Here is a 25,782-nt window from a genome sequence, read left to right as displayed (position 1 = left end):
ATGGGGAGTTGGAAGATGAGAGGAGGAGGAGGCGAGAGGGGGGGTGAATGGAGGAGGTTGTGTGCACCAAAGAGAGAGCAGAGTAGACGTAGGCAGAGAGAGAGAGACAAACAAGGCGTGTGCACGTGTGTGGTGTCCGCCGCCACAGCCTTTCCACTTTGAAGCACAGACCCACGGCAGCAGGGTCCTTGTAAGGACCACAACGAGGAAGTGCACATCAATTACGGCATGCAAATTCCACATTAGACCGTCTCTCGTCGCAGGCGGGTGCAGGAGAGCTGTGCGTTTGCTGATTAACGCCGCAGTGAGACGGGCCATCTGCAGCCACGTGGTACCCACATAATAGGAGAGACTGCGGGAGTTAGCTGGCTAACCATGTTGTGACAGCTCTCGCTATGGGACGCTACCTGCAGCGCGAGGCAGGTGACCACAAAGGAAAGATATCCTTTAAAGAGCATTTCACACTTCATTGAAAACGATCCTGAACATTTTTGATCTGTGTTATTTTTCACATCACGTGGAAGCAATTTTCCTTTTTCCACATAAAATAAGACATTAATATGCATGTGTTCAAGGTTCTACACAACCCTGTGGAATTCCCCCTGCACTGGGTTCGTTAAGCCAGAAGTACGAGCCACTAACTGGAAAATCGCCTCATTTCTTTTTTCTTCTTCACTTTTCCAAAAGCATTAGCATGATAGGCCAAGTATCACTTACATAACTTTTGTATCACATCTGCATTCCTGTCTCTCCATCTCAAGAAGTTAAGTGAGATTTCAGAGCAGCGGATAAAAAAAGTTAGCAGAGGAACACTTGCCCTAATAGGACTCCGCTCCAGTTGGATCTCTGGGGTCACCTCTCAACCCTTTCTGAGGGTTTGTTTACCTCATTGAAAACATTTTATGACTTTCATGAAAAGCCAATGACGCCATTTAAACGTTACCATGTGGAAAGTGCATATAAAACCACAATAAACCTGATTTACGGTATAAATTGATACAATAAAAGTTGCCCCGTTATATTTATATTTAAGGTATTTACCGTACAGTAAATGCAAATATCTTTTGTCAAAGACCTGACTCACCGCATGAAGTGTGATTAAAAAAAGCAAACCAAAAATACACCAACAATAGACGTGCGACGCAACCACATCTCTACAGACTTCACACTTGCCTACACATGCACTTAGCTGGATTCCTTGTGAACTTTGGTGGGTGTGTGTAGGTGCTGCTTATGGGATTCGGCACGAACCTTCTCCCCAGTCGCCACTTGGAGCACGACATACATCGTGGTGGCACTATTCTGGGCCGAATATATATATTTGGTCAAATTCTAGAGGTGGGTACTTCATGTTGGGGATGGATCAAGTTTTTACAAGCTGCAAATGTCAAAAAAATATGTAGACATACATTGTGTAGGTGCTGCAGGTATTTTTAGTCCGCACCATTGTTCTTTCTGCGAACAGAAGTGGCAATATATAGTTTTGTTAGAATCTTCTAAGTTTGTAAGTTTAAAGAATTTGCAATTGTTGCAATTCATTTGGGATCCTCTTATTTATCTACAACGCTTTGTACTGACTGGGCTGCATCAGTGAACCCACCATTATCATCAATCCTAATATCAGGGTTTTTGCTATACCAATAATCAATTTAAATATATTTAAATACAGTCTAAAAACAACTGTTTTTAATGTGGTTTTTCATTAAAGCCCACAGCTGTTGTAGGAGTCAAATCTAGTTGATGCACATATTTTATTCTTACTTCAACAATGAAAGTTAAATCTGACTCCTCTGGGGGAGATCACATCGGAGATTAAGGATGCTGGCTCAGTATCAACTGAGCATGGTAATATATCCACAATGACAAGCACTCTCGGGCTGCAACTAACGATTATTTTCATTGTCAGTTGATGTGACAATTATTTTCTAGATTAATCGATTAATCATTTGGTCTATAAAATGTCAGAAAATAGAGAAAAAATATCCATCCTAGTTTCTCAAAATCCAAGGTGATGTTTTTAAATGTCTTGTTTTGTCAGTCCAAAACTCAACGATGTTCAGTTTAATGTGATATAAAACTGAGGAAATCAGGAAAATCTCCATATTTGAGAAGCTGACGACAGCTTTTTCTGCCATTTTTACATGAAAAATTACTTCAACAATTAATCGATCATTAAAATGTAGACTATTCGATTAGTCAACTAATTGTTGTAGTTCTAAAGCACTCACTGCATCCTTGTATCCTGCTATAGACATATCAAGGTGATGTTATTGCGCATGACTTGTTGTTTGATGAAGCTATTTTTAAAGTGTAAATTGATTGTTGACTGATTGTGGTGATGGGCCTAACTATTACAATACAAGTCCAAGATAAATACATTAGCATCTGCTAGCCAACAGTTAACCACCAACATACTGACACAGCCTACTGGGTGGAACATGATAAGATGTAGAATGCAAATAGTCTGTATTAGACTAATTAAATAATAATAATAATGATAATGTGTAATTATTTTGTTGATAGGGGCTTACACCAATCATACACCAAACAGAACCTTCTGTACCAAAAATAACTGGGCAAATACATATACCGCTACACGTCAAGGTATTATTATTATAGGACATCTCTGAATATTGATTAATGGCTCAGTGTTGTTCAAACACTAATATCATTTTTGTGTAGAAATAAAAGGCCCTCCATGCAGAATAACAAACAGCAGATCAAGAGACAAACGTAACAATCTCCTTTAAAAGAAGCCCCTGCATTCAATAAGGATTAGTCTGACTCAGTAAGGCTCAGCTTAACAAAACATGCCCGGCAGTGACTACAGATGGCAGGTAGTGATCGGGCTGCTTGTAAAAAAACAACATTTGTTTCGGCATATTCCCACTGTCACAGTATGGTATGTTTGTTCCATAGGGTAGTGTTTTGTGTATTTGAGTTAATTATGGGTTGGGCTGTACGTTTCTGCAGTAACAATCAAAGGGGACCGCAGAGTACTATTATTATGTTCCTCTGTTACGCAGGAACAAATTGGTTTACAGCTCCGATGTGGCACCAACGGCTGCTGAGGCCTTTACTGCACATACATTAATAAATATTAATTTTTTCATAACTCATTCTTAAATGATAAACACTGAGTAATTAGGGAAATATCTGCTTGAATAATAGGAAAGCCTATCAAATATTCCAATGTGAGATTGTGACAATTTTCAGCTGTTTTTTTTTGTGCAAGTTTCGACAAAACCAGCATGAGACTAGCGGCTCTGCCCTCTTTGCACAAATCACGCTGTTTCAGCAGATAATGGGTGTTTGGGAATCTCGAAGTACAACACCCAAGTGTGAATGACATAAAAGCTAATTAAACGTCCCACATATCAATGGCTTGGCAGCGCTTCTTTCAACACAGCTGATTAAGTGTAATATTATAAGGTCTTCTGGAAGAACATGCCTTCAGAAATCAATTGATCTATTTCAGTATGTGGGTTATTTAGAGATCATAGCCTCTGTTTAATTGCCTTTTTAGAGGCAAATGTCACCACAATGTGACAGATAACGAGATCAGAGAGTTATTCAGTTTTCAGTCATTGTAAAGTAGGCATAGTTGAGTTGAATACATTTAAAGGGGCTTTTAACGGAACAGGTTTGTCACAAAGTGCTTTCCTGGAGCAGCTGAGCAGAAGCATCCCCCTTGTTTTTCAGCTTTAATGGTGCCTAATACACAGTAGGAGTTTGACCTGCATTTAATGTAGCACATCCAGCACTTCAACTGCATCAACACGTCTGCAAGACAACGAAGGAGCCTTGGCTTATCTCTGATCTCCGCAAACAAAAACTCCACAGCGAGAGAAAGACCTCGATCTAAATCTAAAAGTGTTTTCTTTTAAGCTAAAAAACTGACACTGATTTGACTTTGTTAAACAGAACTGGAGCTGCTACAGGTCTCCGTAGGTAAAGCACCAATTGTAACAAGATTATAGCATTTAACAATTCTGATTTGGTGGCAAGTACGGGAAATAGCTTACTGAAAATAATTATCTAGTTAATGGGTTCTATTAAAAGTCCTGATTGTTAAATTTCCTGAAATGAGTGAGGGATCAATTGCAGATATTGTTCAACTAAAAAAAGTCGTCATTAAACATATCAGAGTGACTCAAACTAAATCCATTTTTTCCTTCTGCAGAAACTGCACAAAAAAGAAAAAAGAAAATCCAAGTTTCAGGAGGATCCATTGTGAGCAAACTGTAAGTGAGGAGGAAAGGAGGTCATGAGAGAGTTAGTCGTGTGAGTGACTGAGAGGGATTTTCGTCAGTCTCTCAACAACAGAGGGAGGTATTAGGAGCTGGCACAGAGCAGCTACCAACTGTTGGTCTGCTACAACAGCAATGGGAGAAGCTGCTTCGAGTGTGAAGAGCTTACTTTAATTATCAGACACAGGAGTCAACAGTATGCTGCATTGTGCCTCTCTGTCTCTCTCTCTCGCTCTCTCTCTCACTCAGATACTGTGAACACAGCAAATAACTTCTAATGCACAGTGGCAGTAGAACGCTATGTGACTCCGACACCTCCTTTTGAGTGCGAGTTCAAATGCAGGCTCCGAGTGACTGGAGATGACTGAACTCAGGGTGCAGCGGCTTAACATTAAGAGGGAGGTTGGCGTTCTGAAAGCGAGGATGAGCTGGGAGGAATTTAGAGTAAAAAAAAAAAAGTGATATGAATCATTCTAGGAGGACAAGGAATTGTAATAGAAATGAGTAAGCAAGGAAATTACACAGCAGAACAAATCAGAATATAGCGGAAATGTAAACACTGTAATATATAATGCTTTGTCAGTGGAGTTTTTGGCCTGAGAATGGCACTTTCCTTCATTGATAAGCTGCTGACTATAACAGATAGTATGTGTGTGTTTGATGGTGTGCAGTAGGAGTGGGCAGTACAGCGGTTTCATCACCGTTACCGGTGTCAAGTTCGTCAACGACATTGATTTTTGCAATACCGTCATTGCCGCGATAAACACATGCACGTCCACACAGGTTGGCTACCGCTGTTTCGTCGTGGAGCCTTTTACTTTTCATTTCGGCGCCCATGTTAATAGCTTAGAGCAGCCACACAGACCGGGTGAGCAGCCACTCATACATGCGTTGCGTCCACACATACAGCATTGCTGCTGCGGAGCTGCTACTGCAGCCCTCAGCAGATCGTTTTCACCGTCAATTTTGGCTGAGAACTGCGCGCATCACTCGGAAAAATTAGGCTGCTCACGGTCCACGCGTCTTCTGTACAGTACTGGTCCGACAGCGTGACTCTACATTGGATATTTTCAATTCTTTCTTCATGACGTTTAAGATGTTAAAAGGTTATGTCAGCTTTCTGTGGTGAAACAACTTTGAATTAATAAAACAACAGTAGGCTAACTATATGAAAAAACAACATTTTTTCCAAATATTCTTTATTGCTGAGATCCAGTTTGCTCGCCAGTCGGCTACAGTTCATTCACGATTGAAACCAGCAGCATAGCTGTTACTCATTAGTATGAGTAGTATAACTCATTTTCAATTTGGAGCCAATAAACACATTTCTTTCTTAAGATATGTCCCCTGACATAGCCAATAAAGAAAAGAAAAGAGGTAGAATCATGTTTTGAGTGGAGTATTCCTTTCAATTTTGTAATGCCGTGACCGCAAAAACCAAAAGAAATACCGTGATATACATTTTGTGGTCATATCGCCCACCCTTAGTGTGCAGTTCTGGAAACAAGAATCACTTTCCTCGTCTAAAAGCTAGTTTTGAAGAGTGCACTTGATCAAACCATTTAACTGCTCCAGTGCAGCTTCTCTGTGGTCAACAGAACAAGTCGGAGGCTTTGCTGGGCGGCTGCCTCCCTTTCATCTGGTCAACTAACCATCCAAAGTTGTTGCTCTGAATCAGAACATGCTCTTTAACAGCTTTGCTGGTTAAAGAGAGGAAGCTGAATGAGGAAACAGAAGTATTTCAGAATCTGTTAGTTCCGTGACCTATTTATTCCAGGGGGATAATTTATCCTTCAGGGAATCATTTCTACCACTCTGTCCTTCATAAAGTTCACTTCTCTTTCAAGTTTCTCTCTGACAAATGAGTGAAATATGAATAATTTCTTATTTCCATGTCATGACACATAATCGGCCCATCCCACACGGGATTATATCACAGATATAGTGGGGGGAAACAAACAAGATCCTGTGGGATGGTATGCAGCAGGAGCTAAATCCAAATTGAAAGGCACCATTATTCAAACAGCATGAACCAAAAAACTGCTATCAATCCTTCAAGAAAGAAAGGGTTTCCTTCCTGAATGCTTTGGGAATATTTTGCTGCAGATGGCTCTGATGTAGTAAATCTAACAACTTTTGAGAGACTCGCTTTGCAAGAGTGGGGGATCTTTTTTTGGGGGGTTGGAAATCTAGTGATTTTTCAGAGTTTAATTTGCTCTACGCACTCAAAGAAGACCAAGCCCAACCTGTCCAAATGTATAAACCTGCCCTGGTTCCCTTGATCCAACCAAACCTTTAAAAAGACACTGATCCATAGAGAGCTCCTCTGGTCCCACATGGGCACCAATTTGTCCTGGAAGATCCTAGCAGGAGCGATTACACCCAACAAAAACCTGCCAAGATCACAAGGTCTGTAATTTATTATATTAAAATATAATTTTAATACAGTTAAAAATCTATGTGAATGTTGGCTACCCCATGCCTTTACATAAAGTACTAGTATGTGTGGCCTTGGAGGACATAATTTACATTGTACTGTTCACAACTGATATGCTCACAGACTGTAAAGAAGAAGTGGACCCTGTGACGTCATCCATTGGTTTGTGGACTGCCGTTTTGAAGCCTTTAGTTCGGCATTTTGGCCATCGCCATCTTGGTTTCTTGCAACCACGAGAGTTTGGAGCAAAGTACAACTGAACGCTGAAAAATTTTGAAAACACGGACAACTCCCAGACATGACAACACCGTGGTAACGACCTGTCAATCACAAGGTAGTCACACCCTAAAGCATCCCCTGCTTTATGGTCTATTCGACTCTAAATGGGACCATAATTTACCAAATGAACATCATGCTGTATTGAAGACTATTGATTGGAGACTAGTGATTGAGACCATAAACTCATGGTTACAATGTTTACTGAGGTAATAAATCAAGTGAAATTTCCTCATAGACTTCTTTACAATGAGACTTCTTTTTGCAACCAGAGGAGTCGCCCCCTGCTGGCTGTTAGAGAGAATGCAAGTTTAAGACACTTCAGCATTGGCTTCACTTTTCAGAACCGGAGGTCGCCGCCTTTATATTCTTCACATTATCTGGCAGACATATACTATACAGAAAGAAAGTAGAACAGGAGCAATAGCAGCAAATAACAACTGCATTGCTGTGGGCAGCTTGTTGTTGGTTAACAAGTAATTTTTCAGTATTAGCTTCCATCAGCTTTCCGTCAAGTCCACACTGTGATTCCCTAACACAGCATATGGCAAATCAGCGAGAGGTGTTTTGCAGGCGATAGTGAAGGTGTACCACTGTAAGTTTCTCAGAAACACTAGAGAAATAAAGTGACAAATATAAAAAATATATTCAATACGTGTTTTTCACAACTTATAAGACATAGTCGCACCCAAAGAGAGGTGTCACAATAACAGTCCTCAAATAGTTGTTGTGAAAAGGCTGCCTATCTTCCTCATCGTGGCTTCAGGGCTTATACCGAGTTTTCAATTTTCGATTGGGTAAAAACTGTTTTGGCTTACATGGGGAATAAGGGCTTCTGCAGTAGACAGTAATATATATAAAATCAAAGAAAACTGATCGAGCAAATATTCTGTCCTCCCAGCTACTTCAGATTCTTGGAAGTATTCAGCATTTGACTTCAGAGCTGCTCTACTCGGTCAATATGTGTAAAAGGGAAGCAAACTACTGCAAAATAAACTAGTTATACCACGTTCGCACTCTTAAAAAATGATAATGTATTGTCCTGCAGGAGATGCGGGTCTTTGGAGCGGTGTTGCACTCGATCTTTGCTTTGTTTGATTCATCCGCCCCTTAGGAGTGGAGGTGGGCAGGAGGTGAGGGATGTCTCTAAGTGCCACTTACATGAATGCAGCAAAACTTTCCTCTGTAAGTCAATGTAGTTGAAGTAGAAAAGGGAGGGCTTGTGGTGGGAAGCAACTGGACCAAGGGCTAAACAGACTTATCTCCTATTATCACATCGATTTTTTTGATCTCTCTTGCGCTCCCTTCCTCTCTGTTTTCATGCCTCTCTCTGGCTCAGACATTCATCTGGAGTGCTGTGAACTCCTCCTCTCTGTGGGCAACTGTGAGATCTTCTGGCTGAGAGCTTTTAAAAGCCCTGTGATTGCAGACCAACCTAGTGCTAGGTATTCACCTGAGACTGAGATGGTTGCCATGGTAACACCCACTGTTGGCCGTGCGCCGGCACAAAATAATGCACGCAGGAGGAGGGGGGTAGAGGGAGCGCCGGAACGGGTAATCCATTTGACAACACAATGCGCAAACATGCCAAACCTCTATGATTCGTATGTTTATGAGGCCGGACTCGGAGGAGATCCCGGCGGTATTTGGATCTCTAGACGTCTACCGCACCCGGTTGACATCATATTTTCATCGCACCTCCAAGGTATGAGGAAATCAGTACAGCTTATTGGATCTTAAGAATATAAGCAATGAGGATGGAGTCCTGCCCTAGAGGCAGAGTGCAAAGCTCATAAGAAATGCAAACAAACATATTGATCACTTTAATTACCTTTATTGTCCGTCAGGGTGAAGTTGGGATTAACTGGTAGATGGCTCGGCAATGCGAAGGAGAACCGCTGTCCGTTGGCAAAGTCATCCTTATCCACTGCTGTGACAGTCTGGATCACCTGTTTTTCAGAGGATAACACACGTTTAATCAGCCGCTGCACCATTTCCAATCACTTTCCACTCTAATTGCATGCAGGACAAGGAGCTGATGTCGTGTCTGATGCATGTCTCATGATTTGTTGATCATAATTGGTCAGAGTCAGAGTTCCTCCTCATATACAGCCAACTGCTCTTGTAGCATTCTCTCCTCTACCTGTGTGCTGCCTGAGAAAGAGCGGCTGGTTGTGATAGTAGGATTTCAGGCTTGTGCCACGGGGGGAGCTGGCATCTAACAATGACATGGGTGCTCTCAGGGCAACCACACTGCCACTTTTGTCAGCTTGTTACCCCTAATTGGTAAAAGACACAGTGAGAGCGGGGAGAGAGGAAAAACGACCTGATAGCCCCTGTCACCACGGGGAGTTCTTATCTTCAATGTGAGATTCGGGGTGTTGTTGTGCTCAGGGCAGGAATTTCACCGGCGGCCACGGCCACAGTGCCTTGATGCTCCGCCCGCACTGCCTCAGCTGATTTTGCCATTTTCTCCTCTGCCTCTTTCCTGTCGAGACGTTTTTTAGACACCAGTGTCTTTTGTTGAGATTCTGACTTCTTGTAGGGCAACATCAAGTGAAACGCTGTGCACATAACTAGTGGTGGGTTTAACGCAAACAATCAAGGTTATTTCGGGCTCAGTTTTAAAGTTATATACCTAGAAGATGCCTGCTTTATATAACTAGAAACTAGAAAACCTAAGGAATCCATTGGTACCAACCATGTCATACTAGCCTGTCGCAAAGCAGGTTTAATAACGCTAAGGTTTGGCAAGGAAAAACTGTCATGGCCATTTTCAAAGGGATCCATTGACCTCTGACCTCCAGATATGTGAATGAAAATGGGTTCTATGGGTACCCACGAGTCTCCTATTTACAGACATGCCCACTTTATGATAATCACATGCAGTTTGGGGCAAGTCATAGTCAAGTCAGCACACTGACACACTGACAGCTGTTTATTGAGTTTGCCATGTTATGATTTGAGTACATTTTATGCTAAATGCAGTACCTGTGAGGGTTTCTGGACAATATTTGTCATTGTTTTATGTTGTTAATTGATTTCTAATTATAAATATATACAGATATTTGCACAAAGCAGCATATTTGCCCACTCCCATGTTGATAAGCGTATTAAATACTTGACAAATCTCACTTTAAAGTACATTTTTAACTGATAAAATATGTGTGATTAATTTTAAATTAAATATTTGAATCGATTGACAGCCCTTTCCTCAACCCTTAAGTTAAATTCATTATTCCCATGGCGTTCAAATCATTGTTTTATTTGATGGCTTTGCTGCTCTGGCATTTAAGTGGCCTTGCCCATAAAATGATTGAATTCCAGACCTGGTTGTTCTCCTGGGATACTTGCACAAGGCTCCGTCTTTAACTGTGCAGTATTAGGATGTACTATGTGGCTGCTTGAGTTTACTTATGTGGATGTCATGGCTGACAGGGTGCCACTGAGGGGAGCTTTTAGCTGAGAAGAGCAGGGCTCTCTTTCTTCTAGTGTCAGTGGCTCCAACGTTAAGTTGTGATCATTTTGTTTTCCATCAGTGTGAAAAAGCAGCTAACTGCCACTTGATTAGTCTTAAAAATCAAGATAATGGGATGTCTGGAAAACCAGAGGAAGCAATACGATTGTCTGCTAACTTGTAAATGGGCGCCTGAGGAAACATCAGCCCATGGTTGTTTTTTTTGTGGGTGCAAATTTATTCAATTTTGGTTTTTAAAGCATAATAACAGTCTAATGTGTCCCTGCTTTTTCTTCAGAAATCTGTGAGCTTGACGAAAGGTTCTGTATCGTATCTCAAATACATACCTGAAGGAATTAACAATTTCAAATTGTTGAGCAGTACAGTGTTGTGATTGTTGATTTGACAACATTCCACCTCTCACTGTAAGCACATCTTGGTGTTTTTGTATTTCCACAAGTCTTCTGATCCAAAAAATCTGTTTATTTTATGGTTTATTGGCAGACACGGCAGACAACACCTGCTGTTCTCAACGCCATTTACAAATCTTGAACCTTGATTTTTTTTTTTTTCACTTGAGAATACCACCTGCTAAATTTGAATTAAGTCAAAATGTGAATATTGCGAGTCATTATACCCCCACTAGTAACATAGTAACACTGAAGCCATGCTTATGGGGACCGATGATGTATGCTAATTAGGATAACAGCGCGCCCTGGAGTGCATTAATGCATTTCACCCAGGCCACTAACTAAAGACAAAGAGAAGCTGTGTTAAAGTGTGTTTGTGGTCATTTTAATTAATGAGTATAGGTCCATTTTACTGGTGTACTGTTGCCATGGCTGCCTGCAGTTTAATATGCCTGGAGCACTGATTTAGAAAAGACATTTAACTCTTAATTGGACCTAGGTGTGCTGTTACAATTCTGATGGACACCTGCTAACCAATCAGAAGTGAATGTCTGCGCCATAAAAACTGAAACGCAGACAGATTCTTAAACATTAATGAGCAGCTCTACCCGTTCACACGTGTTGTCATTTGAATGGTGGTGTGCCACTGTCTCATTCAACACATTATAATTCTTCCCACTTAATCCCCTGGGCCGAGAAACCCTGAGGCTGTAAATGCAACCTTAATTCAAATTTAATGCAAACCTTAATTCAAACTTTTCTTCCACTAGCTTGAAACTATTAAAAATGTATTTAGTTGTGTCTTCTCGCTCTTTACTCCATCATCCTTTGCCGAACCGCCCTTTCAGCCATTTCCATGCTGCTGATTGCTCTATATCGCAAAAAAACCTTCTTAATTTGAATGAATCAAAGACTACTGAGAGCAAACTGGAATGAGCTTCGATTTAGAGCTGTCATGGTTTGCTGCTGAGATACTCATTCTGAATGAGGGATGATTAAGCAGCTCTCTGCATTGCCTCCACAGTTTCTTACTGCTCAGCTCTCAGTGAGCAACCCAAACTGCTGAGGGGAAACAATAGTTCAGTGCAGAATGCGTGTAATCAGGGGGGGCGACTGGGGTTAATGCACAGTCTGTCAGCGGTGTAGAAAGATTTGAATGTGTGAGGAGATATAGGAAGAGAAATAGAACACATATAAGTGTTGTATATCTAGGCGAATCCTAGACGCTCACCTGAGCCGGCCTTGAGCTCTCGCACACAATGACCTCCTCGTCCGTGGCTATTTCCGGCGGATTGTCGTTCACGTCCAGCACCTGGACGGTAACCGGAACGTGGCTGAGGAGGCTGGGGTTGTCTGTAGCAGAGAGAGAGAGAGAGAGAGAGAGAGAACACGTGACAAAGGAGATGAAAGTCAAATGTAAGCCTTAATAACAAAGTAGAGCATCAACGGTGTAATTTTAAACTGGGACACACTGTGCTCTTCTTTGTTAGACTGCTTATGGGTTTTGTCTTAGGCTGTGCCTCTATAAAAGCACTGAGGGATGCAACGTTGCAGAAGGTAATTTTGTATATTAAAGCACATCTGATCATCTTTATGCAGCATTTTTTTTCGTCCCAGTCGGTGTGCTCGGTTGTGATGCATTATTTGCCCCCATGCGCTGCATGAGCAACTCATGAAGCATGTACGTAATTTAAATATCCACCCATGCCACCGAAACACATGAGAATAGTTTGGAATACATTATTTAATACTTCAATTATGATTTGCACTATTGAATTAAGATTTGTATATGGCATGCGGTGGACACCTATAACCATACAGCATTATTGTGCCATAAGCGCAGAAATATCAACCTAAAGTGTTTAGTTTTTAGTAATTATGAGGCCTGTATGAAGCAACAAAAGAACTGAGCAAAATAGATTGATGTTCAATATCGGGAGGTTAGGCAAGTCTTTCCTCAGAACACATCGGCTAAAAACACACAGGGGGAAAAAAGGTTTCCTGTGATTTTTGTGCCCTTGAACAAGGCCTTCAACCCTCAACACGTGGAGCACCTCGGCCCCCAAGAGAAGAAGACTGGTTCTACTGGGTAGCTTCCAGGTGTTTTACTGTATACAGTAGGAGCGTGTAGCAGGACAGTGCTGAATAAGAGCATGCTCGCTCAGCAAAACCTTCCTTGAATAGGAAAAGAAGTCATGCAAGTGCAGCAGTCTTTCTATTAAATTAATGTTTCCAGATTTGTGTTTACTTTATCTTGTGCATAAAGGTTTCCATGCATGGCGTTTCTTCAGCGCCTAAAGAAGGTACAGCATTGCACCTATGAGACAGCTCTTTGTGCTTTTAGATGTAAAGTACCATGTCATCCAAAAACCAACAATAAAGTTCAATCATACATTTATTGTCTAATCCACTCACTCACTGTGGTCTATCTACATTAGAAGGCGGGGTAAAGTCTGCAGGATGGTTTGCAGCAGACTTTGCAGACTGTCTGTGCATCTTTGCTCATTCAAAGTGGGTAAAAAACGTATCATTGTGCTTTTTGACAGTGCCTTGGCATGTAACCGTATCCTTGAATACTAAGGAGAGGTGAAGCGATAAAGGAACATTAGCATGCGTCACCTCTGTCGGTTGGCAAGAGATTTGCCTAATTGTGATTACAAATTACCCAAGTTACCTGATAGCAATTCTTGAAGTTAGCGGGGCCTGCATTGATTTAATTAATTTTCAATGTAGGGAAGGACATTGAAACAATTGGGACTAATTTGATTTTGTAGTTAATTATAAGAAAAATACACTCTTTGAATACATTCTAATCAATATGCAAATGATCTCCTTCATCCTTGTTTTCTCCAGACTTTAATTGTTACTTTCACTATTAACTCATCTGGCATTTGGCTGGTGTTTAAACACTGTTGATAATTCTATTAAAACATTTTGCTGCTGTGAAAACTGGACGCGTATAGGGATGTAAACAGAGCAAATAAATGCACTTATTGATCATGGATGGACATTTTAAACAATTTCCTTGGATTGACCATATTAGTGATCAAGAATTATGATACAAAACAAATACTTTTTCTTGTTGAAAGCTTTATTTTACCATTTGAAGTGGGGTATTTTAACAACATAACCCACATAAATAAGGTATTTTAAGTAATTCTCTGACAAAGACTTGAGTCTTACAGCTTTTTAGTCAAGATAATAAGCCAAATATAAGTACTTATGTGGACCGGACTCTATTCAGTCTCTTCACTATGATCCTTAAATACAATTTAGCAGACTAGTTAGAGTTAGAAGAATGATCAAAGTCGTGACACTAAGCTGTTTAGCTGAATAGCTGCAGGTGACAGCTGCTTATTGCAGTTGTTGTGAACCCTTATAGCCTTGTTTTCGTGCATTCTTTCCAGATGTGTAATTGTGGACTGATTGTTAGGCTAACCTCGAGGGGCCAAATCACAAAAGGAAAGCACAACGTTTGCAGCAGCTAAAGGGTGAAATGCATCCCTAACTGCGCTGCCAAGCAAATACCAAGTAGGTGCTCCTGTGCTATTTGCACGTATTTCAGCGAGGTAATATATATACATACCTTTGGCGCAAAATTGGCCCCATTTCCATGCAAATGAGCCTCATTACAAAAATAGCCACACACAGTTACAGTGAAGATATTAGCATCTTCAGAGAGATGGTGGTAACTGAAGCACATTTATACTGACACACTGGGATATTACATCCCAAGTACGGTTTCTCTCTGTCAAGTTTAAATCCCTAGCCTGAGGTTTCGAGGAATGCCTCTGCACCTCGTCGGTCAGGACCTGTGGCAAGGTCTGAAAATTAAATTTTTTTCTTTTTCTCTCTGCCGTTGTTCTGCCTTTTGTATTCTTTGTGCAAAGGCCACATGGCAATCAGATGCAAAAAAAGGCAAATTGCACTCATCTTCAAAACTTTATTGGCGTGTTTGCGCTGTTATATAACTAGCTGGATATCTTTTGTGAATCGGACCTTGAGATGGGGAAGATAGCGGTTGCAAGTGATGCGCAATTCAGCGGCCAAAATGAATGTTTATCATAGTTGGGTGATTTAAATGTTACCTACGGAACAAAACTGATATCTAATTTGTATTTTAGTGTCCTGTATAAAGCTACATTCCAATGCAATGACCCTTTAAGCACCCATTGAAATCAAAAAAGAACCACTAAGTACAGCAGATTGTGCAGAAATATTGTTCATTTCCTGTTCTCCGTGAAACTGCACAGGACGAGCAGCTGTGATGAAACAGCCGTGCCCTCTGTGTACTTTTGCCCTCTGTTAAACTTGGCAATGAGCAGCGCTTTCAAGTCTGCCGAATGTGGGTCACACAGCGCTCTGCTTGTGGTCTCTGTGGTCTTGTGTTTCTCTTGACATGTACACAGTATCCTGTTGAAGTGTCTTTGATCGAAACATCGAGGTGAACACCTGAATATTACTGTTCAGAGTGCTCCTGATTTCATTCTGTAGGTAAAGGCCGAGTGTGCCGTGCAGATTCATAGAGTCATTCCTTTTTATGGAACGTTCATTTTGAAAGTATTGATTTTTACACGCCGTGATTTTGAACCTGGACCGCTTCTCTGACTATATGATCCCCTCAGGGTGTCTTGTTATCTTGTGGGAAAGGCCTCAGGTTAGAACTATATAGCACCTACTATTATTTTTTAATTTATATTCCTTAAATCATGCTGTCGTAACACATAGCTCAGCCGCGATTTCAATGCAATTCTGATAAGGATTTACAATGTCTCCTATTAGCTTGGGGCTAAACAAGATGAGTGTGGAAAGAAGGAGCAATCTCTTTTAACTGCTTCTTGCAGGCAACTGGATAATAGCATTTCATGTGTTTACTACAGTGCCCCAAGGTGTCGAACATGGGAGACATACTGTATGTTATTTAGATATTTGTTACCGCTGTCAAAGTTAACGCGATAATAACGTGTTAATGCAAAATGTGTTAATGCAAAAGATACTGCTATCATGTGAAACTAGAAAACCTATGGAATCCATTGATACCAACCACGGCAAACTAGCTTGTCGCTCCAAACTTGCGCTAAATTTTGGTGAGGAAAAACCATCATGGCCATTTTCAAAGGGGTCCCTCCAGATATGTGAATGGAAATGGGTTCTATGGGTACCCACGAGTCTCCCCTTTACAGACATGCCCACTTTATGATAATCACATGCAGTTTGGGGCAAGTCATAGTCAAGTCAGCACACTGACACACTGACAGCTGTTGTTGCCTGTTGGGCTGCAGTTTGCCATGTTATGATTTGAGCATATTTTGTATGCTAAATGCAGTACCTGTGAGGGTTTCTGGACAATATGTGTCAATGTTTTGTGTTGTTAATTGATTTCCAATAATAAATATACACATACATTTGCATAAAGCAGTATATTTTCCCACTCCCATGTTGATAAGAGTATTAAATACTTGATAAATCTCCCTTAAAGTACATTTTGAGCAGATAAAAAAATGAGATTAATTTGCAATTAATCATGATTAACTATGGACAATCATGCGATTAATTGCGGTTAAATATTTGTTTGACAGCCCTAATATTTGCGTCAGAAGGTGAAGAGAATATTATGTGCAGTACTGTACGTGTTTACCTCCATATCTGCTCACTTACCTATTACAAAATTGTTAAATGAATCTTGAATATCGACATAAATGCCAAAATATGTAGAAAATTCAAAGATAAAGTGCCTTTTAACCTGATGAAATTGTACGTCTTCAAATACTACTACTATTAAAATTGTGATTTCATAATAGCACTGAGAGAACTAGAAGTCTCCAGACAGATGAAAATGAAATCAGAGTCTGTTTGTACAACAGGAAGTAAGAGCCATGTCAACATGACAAGACATTCAGAACTCCTTCATCCATCAATCTTCATCTGCTCGCTCGCATAAGAGTAAACAGACGCAGCAGATGCATTACGTTTACTCGCCCACTTGCAAACAGTCTGTTTATGGAAAGCAACCTGGGTACCTACCAACCTCCGAGGCCATCACAGTGATGTTGTGCCAAGCCATGTCTTCTCTGTCCAGAGGCTGCGTCGTCCGTATGAGTCCGCTGCTTTCATCGATTCTGAAGTGCCTTACTCCTTCCTCTTTGCTGTCCAAGAAGTACCTATTAGGAAAGGAAGATACACACTTATGTATCCACTCCAGATGCATTCGTCAGGGTTGTTTTCTTCAAACTTTGGAAAGCTCCCTTTAGAGCCACAGAGGACATTATACAACTGTTTTCACAGACTGACAATTACTGCTTATAACAAATAAAATCCCTGCTGTGTAAAATCGGTGGAATGCCCCTTTAAGCCAAATACTTCAGAACACTATGCAGGTACTTCAGCCCTGGCTTTAGTTCAACAATACTACTGAGGCCTTAGCAAACACATATTTACTTACTTTTGTTTATGTCATATTTGGAAACAAAATACATCAAACCAGAAAACAAAACCTTCCAGTAATGATAAGAGATTCAGTCGACCAAAACCACGCAGTTAAATGAATGAAGTGCAGATGCAGCACGAGCCGAAGGGGATGTTCTTATGCTTCTACGATTTCCAAAATCTTATAGCATATGGGTATAAAACATTCCTACTGCTTTTAAATGGACTTTAGGTCTTGAAAGAATGTTCTGAAAATACATATTTCTAAGTCAAGAACAATTATCTTCAATATTTAACAATGACAAAGGCAATGTTCTGCTGGCAGTGTTTACACTGTTGTAATGGCTTTCTAGCAACGCTGTTATCAAACTAGAAGCAAAGCAGCCTGTAGAATACAAAGCAGAAACGGGCTCAGCTGCTCCCCTCATGAGTTCAAGCACGAAATGAGCATTGACTGTGTATTCCCTAATTTATCTCCTAATGACCTATTTACACCTTTAATCCAAGCATTCATTCATTCTCCCGAGTAATATAGCTAAGTCGACCGTTTTCAATTGGCATGAGGAATAGAAATGGTATAGGGATATTAATGCCAGGATTGCATTTATTTTGAAATAATGAAATATTTTCCATTTTTAGCTTGGATTGCTTGCGAGTGTAAGCAGCACCCTCGGTAGAAATGCTGTCATGATTTATTAAACGCTCAGGCTCATAAGAGCATGAAGGCTTTTCAGCAGTAAAAAGTGTGAGTGTAGGTGCTAAGCATTTGCTTTGTCAAGAAGAAAAACATGTTATTTTATGGCTGGAAAAATCCACTGAAAAGCACATTTTAATTACTGCTACTGGTGATTACTCTTGGTTGTTGTGAAGTTTTTTTTTGTGGTTTATTTTCAATTTCCTGCAGATAACTACCCAAAAGTACAAGATGTTACATTGTGTAATGATTATTTTCCAGAACAGCTTGATAGCAGAACAACTGTGTCTTTCCTTCAGGTAGTATCAGATTTTAGTATCAGACCCCCTGAATCAAACAACAAGACCTGTTGCATTATATATTTCCATATCTACGGTAATAGACCCCTTCTCTGGCATTCTGGGAAATGTAGGGAATTCAAACTGAAATAGAGTAATTGTAAGTCCACAGTAAAAGCCTTGGAGTGCACTGAACATCAACAAGACTAAAAGCCCATAGTACTGCAGCCCAGTGAGGTGCTAATGTTAGTTACACAACACAAAAAAACAAACTTGTTAGATGGATGAAAAACTGAAAGGCAACTTTGCTGGAGCCTTTCCAACTCTCAACAACACGCCATGCAGCCCCTATACGCATCAAACAAGCCGACTGGTTGATCTAACCTCCTGTCAGGAGGTGGGTGTAAGACGCAGATATAACAAAATGTATTTACTTTGGTACAAGTGTAAACTTATGTGAAGCCTGGAGAAGCGTGTTTAAGCCTTAAGGCCTTTGATACAGTTTGTTGTTTTGGTCGGGACTACAGAGCCTCTGTGTTGTTGTTTCATAAACATAGACGCAACTCAACCCGTTCTGCACAACTTGACTGGTTGATGCTTTTTTTCGTAGTGCGAAAAATCAACCTTGTTCCGAAAAAAAGGGTTGCTTTTTTGCCGCATAATAATTGCGTTCTGTGTGAAAGTATTCATGACAAAAACAACAGTTCGAAAAATATATATTGACGTGCAAATTAATCACACAACAGTGTGTAAAGGCCTTACATCTGTATCTGAATTGAATAGTTTAAGATTGGCTTGTTAGCATGCTAGGCTGACATCTCAACATGTAGCTCAGGATGATGGAAATACACTCATTAGTATTAGATGTAGAGTTGGACAAGTGTGCATTTTGACCTGTTGGTGGGGCTAGATAAGAAGTACCAATCTCCAAAGTCATTAGGTTTTACAATATCCTAGTAAAACTTTTCCTTTAAATGACAAATCTTCTTTTAAGAGTAGATTGTTACTACATTTACATGCACAAAATATTTCAGTTTTTGCTCTTATTCTGAAACCCCCCCCCCAAAATTGTTTTGATATTTGCGCATATCCAAAAACCTGTTGATGTCCAAGTATTTCATAGTGTTTAGAAATAGGTGTGTTTCTCCTTCCGACCAGAAATGTGGGCCTTTCTTTTGGGCATGCATCTCTGCAAACTGTCGGCTAGTTGGTTTGTGTGCAACGCTCAAAGCTGGACGTAAACATTGTGTGTCGCAAATTGCCGTAAAAACCCCAATTGAGACCGAATGTGCTGTTCACATGTCCAAATAATGCTCCTAAAACCTGAATTATACCATTTGGAATAAGTGCCTAAAAGTGGAATATTAGTGTGCATGTAAAAATGGCCATTGTTATCTATTCAAAATGCACTACTTTCATCGGTTTATATGATATTATAGCCGTTTCCTCTTGAATACAAGCTGAAGACGGGGCTGACTTGAATCCATGCAGAGCTTAAAAGTAACAAGGCCAAGAAGTTTCCACAGCCGCTCTGATGATAATGTCACCCAGAGGTAATGAGCCATCAAGGCTTTCTTCGGGCTTTAGACGTCAATTTTCAGACCAACATTTGAAATGTCACTTCAATGACGTTTATTTCATGTTTATTTCATTGCATGCATGGGCAGACTTGAGATGATCAAAGAGAGCCAAATACTGATGCCGGCTGTATTCGACATTCTGATACCGACACGGGGAGCGGTTCACAGTTGTTTAGCTTTTTTTTTTTTTTTTTCTGGGTTCAAGTGGCTGTCACGGAGATACCTCCCGCTGCCTTCTTCTTTATGTGGTGAACATTGGGAGTGATGTACTGAAGGAATGGTCGAGGAGGAGGTATCCCACAAGGAGAGCAAGGGAACTCTTTCATATGTAGATTACCTTCTTGTTTACAACACATCTTTCACAAAGTCTTAAGATTCCAGTGCGAATCAAAGAATCATTTTCACTCCGTTTCTTCCTCCCATTTTGAAATTGAATCTCATCCATCAGGAGCCGCGGGGCTCACCTCTCCAAAACGGGGAGGACAGTAGTAGGGTCATAAGTCACTGTGCTTAATGCCGTTTAGAACCCCTCCGGGCTGCAGCCTATGGCGGGGTTTAACCCGTGATCCTAAAACATGCAGAAAAAATAGCAACGTATCATTGCGTCTTATTGATACATCACCAAAACTTGATCTCATGAGGAGATCCGTGTTTACAGCCGCTCCATCATTTACGCCGAGGCGTATAGAGGGAATTCAAAATTAATACAAGCAGTGCAGAGCTGCTTGAGTGTAATGTCACGAAGCGAGGTACCTGTGCAGAGCTAAAACCCAGGATTAGTCCACAGCCTAAGGGTAACATCAATCTTTTTTCAACAGCTCACAAGCATGTGTTTAGAGCGCATACTAATATGCTAAGCAGTTGTATTGCCTCGGGTTACTTTACCGACTTAAAATACACAAACAAACAATATCACCATCTATCTAATGATGCTAAAAAATGAGATATATACACAATGCATGGTGTTGATTTTTAGAGGGCATGTGGAACATGAAGGGGATGTATAGGAGCAGGGACACACAGGGAGCTACTAAACAAGATGCAGTACATATTACAATCTATTTAACACTATGCTCTATAGTGGGAGTTCAAAACCACCTGAAAAATCCTCAGTTTGGCATACTTCATATTTAGAAAACGGTCACTGTTACTACACATTAGTTCATAAGTGCACATTGACATATACATGTGCAAACTACAGTGTCAAGTCATAGCTTCAAATACTTATCTACAAAAAAGTACAATAATTTGGGGCAGAGATATGACATGCAAATTGGAGTTTTAGTTAGACAAACATTTCTCGGAGGCAGAAATTATCTTATCAGTTAGACTTAAACCTCGAGGGGCAATTCAAAGCACCTCACTTTTTTTGCAGCAAAAGATATCTGACTGGTGAACCTGAATGCCAAACAAGAAACTGATCAAAAGATGAATAAATAAGCAAGCAATTCCTCATAAGCTGTGGCCAGTTTGGCAAACAAATCCTTTACCAACTAAGCTAATCTGAAGAGATATGCTAACCAGCCTTTTTGGGAATTTCTAGATGTCCATCTTGCAAAAAAATATTAAGTTTTTGGCAACCAATTAGTTGACAAAGTGAGTTCAATTGGCTGTCGGTCACATCTGAAAGAGCACTGAGCCTCAAAATAAGCCTCATAATACTAGCCACCTCCTCTCTTACCCTTTGCTTTTTGCAGTGGGCTTGTCTGATACTTCTTAACAAGAGCAACTGTAGATCTTCAATTACATCCAATGGTGCACAACTAATAAGACAGTCGAGCTGATCTGCCTCTGAATATTTGTAATCGTGTCTGCAGATTGTATACGTAGGAGTTAAAGCGTCTTACCTGACAGGACTGTTCCTGCTGTCAGGATCTCGAGCCGTCACGACGCCCACCTCGGTGCCACTCGGCGAGTTCTCATACACGTCCATGATGTAATGATCTATCGAGAACACGGGGGCTTCGTCCACATCCCCGACTGTGATTTTAAGGGTGGCGGTGTCTTTGAAAGAGCCGAGATAGGAAAAGCGAGGATCCATGTGTGTGTTCGTTCCCTCGATGTGGAGAGTGTAGGTCTTCTTTCTCTCGTAGTTCAGAGGCTGTTGGGGGGGAATGTTATTAGCACACTTATAGTACAACTTAGTTCCACTTTATGAAGAAGTGAATGATAACTCAGGGCTCACTTAAATACAGTATTTGTGTCAGTTAAACTAACTGCACAAAAATAAGCATAATTTTAAGTTTGTAGAACTCAAGTTATGTTTTTCGTATTTTCCTCTCTTGGGGGTAACGCTATTATAACACAAATGTGTTTAACTGCAAATATAGAGTTAGAATCCTGCGCAGTTTTCATTGTAAACAAAATGATTTGATTTAAACTCAACACTACTACTAAACTGTAAGCCTCTTAGACCTATATTTCAAATGCATCTCCTACCTCATAAACCCCTAACAAAGCCTATTTGTTTAGAATTAATTGGAACTTTTGGAACAGTGTACATCCGCTGGCGTTCTTCTTCTTCTACTCCTCTTTTATTGGAGCATTGCTACCTTTTAAAGTACATCACTTTACACTGTTACCACTGGCAGAATTGTGTCTGCATGAGTGTCCTCATATGCTAGTAAATCATTTGCACCACTTGTGGTGCAAATGACCACTTGTGGTATAAAACTCTCCACAGTACATATTTAAAGGAGACATATGAAAACTCTTTTTCAGTACTTGTGTACATACATTTGGGTATCTGGAGTGCATACCAACCCATAAATTGTGAAATAAGAAAACCCAGTCAGTTTTTTGTGGGCTGTCTGGATCAATGAACATGTGATTCAACAAGCCATCACAATCAGATTTGTCACAGTCAGGCTCATTAGAATATACCGCCAACAGCTTGAGAACTACTTTTGCAAAGGTTCACCATATTTTTCTTGCAAGCCAATCAGAGCAGACTGGGCTTTCTAAAATGGAGCGTTTCAGACAGAGCATGAATACAGGTACATTCAGACAATATGAGAAAAATAATGTGTTTTTATAACATTAAAGGATGTGAACATGCAACGTATTATCATACAACGGTTTGTATGATATGTTACCAAAAAGTTATTCCTCCTTTTTCGTTAATTTTCCTACGAATGTCCAGCAACACGTGCTAATTTCTGCTCGTTACATGCATACAGTCTTTTCAAAATAAACTTCCATATTCATAGGAACCAACCTCCTTAGGTTTAGGCAACAAAAATACTTAGTTAGGTTTAGGAAAAGATCAACTTGGTTCAGATTAGACAACATGACTACTGTGTTAGGTTTAGGCAAGACAACTACTTAGGTTTAGGAGAACATTGTGGTTTGGCTTAAAATAACTCTGGAAGTGGTGTTACTTAAGTACATAAGTTACGCGACAAATAAATCTACGTTGACTTCTGGTTTCACATGGGACACGAACGTCTGTCTCCTGGTTGAAAGTCCGGTATTTTTTGACCCAACCATCGATTACGTGAATAACACACAAATAATTCCGCGGGATATACATGAAATAAAATGCATTACTTTTCGTTGGTATAGCTATGACAGCGTATGCAACCAGCCTGAAACATGCCCTAGTAGAAACCCAAAATACAAGTGTGAACCTGAAAATGAGCCTGATATGTCCCCTTTAAGTCAGTGCCCACGCAAAAAAACTGATACACATGGCTATTTCCTCATATGTTTTCCTGGGAAGTCACATTTCTGTCTTGTTGACAGCATAATCTTACCTTTTTGAGGCTGATGATCCCCTCTCTCGTGTCCCTTTCCGTGGATATGGAGAAGGTGTTGGCCCCCTCTGAGTTAATGATGCTGTACTTAATGTCTGCATTGATGCCAAGGTCTTCATCATTGGCTTTGATCTTCCCCACCGGTTTCCCGACTTGAGCTGATTCAGGGACGTACAGCTGGTAATTTTCTGGGGATGAACATTGATGCGTACTCATTTAGAGACAGCAAAAAAATAATCTGTTAAACAGAAGCTGACCTGCCCCACATCGTTGTCTGGGTGTTCTCTTAAAAGGGCTTAGCTAAGCATTTTGATTCTGCCACCATTTGTTCCTGAGGGAATGTCATTAAAAATACTCCGCAGTGCCTCGATTGACATTAAATGCTAAACCGAGGTTCAGAGCGCCGCAATGGAGCAGATCAAACTCTGAGGCAGATGATTATTCAGACATTGTTGATGGTTTTGAAATAGTTTTTCACTGCAGCACAGAATGAGAAAACTCCGAGCCGTGGGGGAAGACAACGAATCACAACTTTATCATTACTTAAATTTATCATTCAAATTGAAAAAATTCAGACTGCAAATCAGAGGATGAATGCTAGTCTAATTTAGCTAATTATGGGAAATTTAACTACAAAATGAGTCACACAATAATGAAGTATAATACATCACAGTGAGGGATGCTGAATAGATGAGGGGAAGCCTCAATAATCCATGATTTGCTCTCTAAACCCTCCAGTATTGATATATGGTTTATCATTGCATGCATGAACAAATTATAATTAAAACACTGCAAACACTGAAATGTTGATGTTTCTTCTTTCCATTCAAGCAGCAAGAAGCAGCGAGCACACTGTAAAGGATAATCTGCTTGTCTTTCATGTGCAGATGCATTAGGACTTTTTTTGCTCTACAGCGTGAATGATTTTTAAAAATAGCTTTTCTTACAGTTGCTTGCTATCTTTCCACTTCCACGATGGGAAATACAGTGCATAACTCCCTTTTTGAAATGCTGCTCAGGTACCGTAACTGCCTCGGGCGTCTGTAGTAGAGGTCTTGTGCTCAAGGCCAAAAATGCTGAAAAACGGCTGATTAGATTTCCAGCCACGGCTTGGCCATTTAATGTAATATAAAATATGTATTCAGGTCAGTAGTAGTACTGTAACACATTAACATTGCCATTGTGAAATTGGGGCTTAAAATGGCTAAATTAGCCTTCTGGCTAGTTAGTAAGCAAAGACGCCAAAAGGCACAATTTTCAGAGTTTTCAAGTATGACCAAATCATCCTACTTGTTATTCATTTAACTGTTGTTTTTTTTACTGTTTTGTTCTGCAAAATAGTGAACTTAGGCATGTGTTTTGTTTGTCGATGTATACACACTTTGAGGAAACATGGGCGGGTTGTCGTTGACGTCTGTCAGAGTGATGTTGATGGTGGTGGAGCCGGAGAGGCCTCCGACCTGGCCTGCCATGTCTTTGGCTTGGATAACGACGGTGTAGTGTTCTCTGGCTTCCCGGTCCATTTCAGATAAGGCAGTCCTGATGATTCCTGCATGGGTGGGGGGAAAAACAAACCATTTGAGCTCAAATAGGTGTCTCTCGACACGGCACCAGACAGAGTTACACACTGCAAAAGCAACAAGACAGTGGTAAAGCAAAACAGTTTGAAAATCTGTTGAGAGAGCGAAGATAACACAGTAACTAATGTCAAGATGTTACTATCATTGTGCTGATATTTTCCGTTTATGGACTACTCATACGGCATTGTATCACACGTTCCTTTAAAAGATAAACAACACAAAACTGTACTTCTCTCATCTTTGATTCTCCTGGTCTCTCATTGTCAAGGTTAGCCTTTCCTCACTTTTCATTATATCTGAAATGACTACGCAACCTTGGATCGGGGCGGAAAGCAACTTTCTAAAGCACCCCCCTCGATCACATTTATTACTACAATAACACCGCAAACACAACCATGAACTTTCACAATGCTAACTCAGTGATATATGACTGCACCTCTGCCCACTACAGAGAAAACTGCACACAGGTAAATTGCAACACAGTGAGAAGCCGAAAAGTCAGACGATGTTTTTCCTTTGTGTAGGCGATTTATTGGATGTAATAGCTGCATGTCTTGCACATACAGTATATGTGTGTGTGTGTGTTTGTGTGAAGTCCTAACATGTCTGTTTGTCTATATTAGTTTTTGTTGTGTGTCC

General features: G+C 40.4%; 1 protein-coding gene across 1 annotated transcript in view; it reads right to left on the bottom strand.

The window, feature by feature from the left end:
* LOC119480787 (cadherin-18) overlaps positions 1-25,782 on the bottom strand; it is a 91,722-nt gene that overhangs the window by 11,266 nt on the left and 54,674 nt on the right. Inside the window, exons 5-10 of the mRNA XM_037757351.1 lie at positions 24,945-25,112; positions 23,564-23,751; positions 21,656-21,909; positions 16,855-16,991; positions 12,062-12,183; positions 8,795-8,912 (exon numbers count right to left, since the gene is read on the bottom strand). Coding sequence (XP_037613279.1) covers positions 8,795-8,912; positions 12,062-12,183; positions 16,855-16,991; positions 21,656-21,909; positions 23,564-23,751; positions 24,945-25,112 — 987 coding nt within the window. The remainder of the gene's footprint in view (positions 1-8,794; positions 8,913-12,061; positions 12,184-16,854; positions 16,992-21,655; positions 21,910-23,563; positions 23,752-24,944; positions 25,113-25,782) is intronic.

Source organism: Sebastes umbrosus, chromosome 21, assembly GCF_015220745.1.
Source record: "Sebastes umbrosus isolate fSebUmb1 chromosome 21, fSebUmb1.pri, whole genome shotgun sequence".
Taxonomy (NCBI): Eukaryota; Metazoa; Chordata; class Actinopteri; order Perciformes; family Sebastidae; genus Sebastes; species Sebastes umbrosus.
This window is presented reverse-complemented; position numbering and strand designations above follow the sequence as displayed.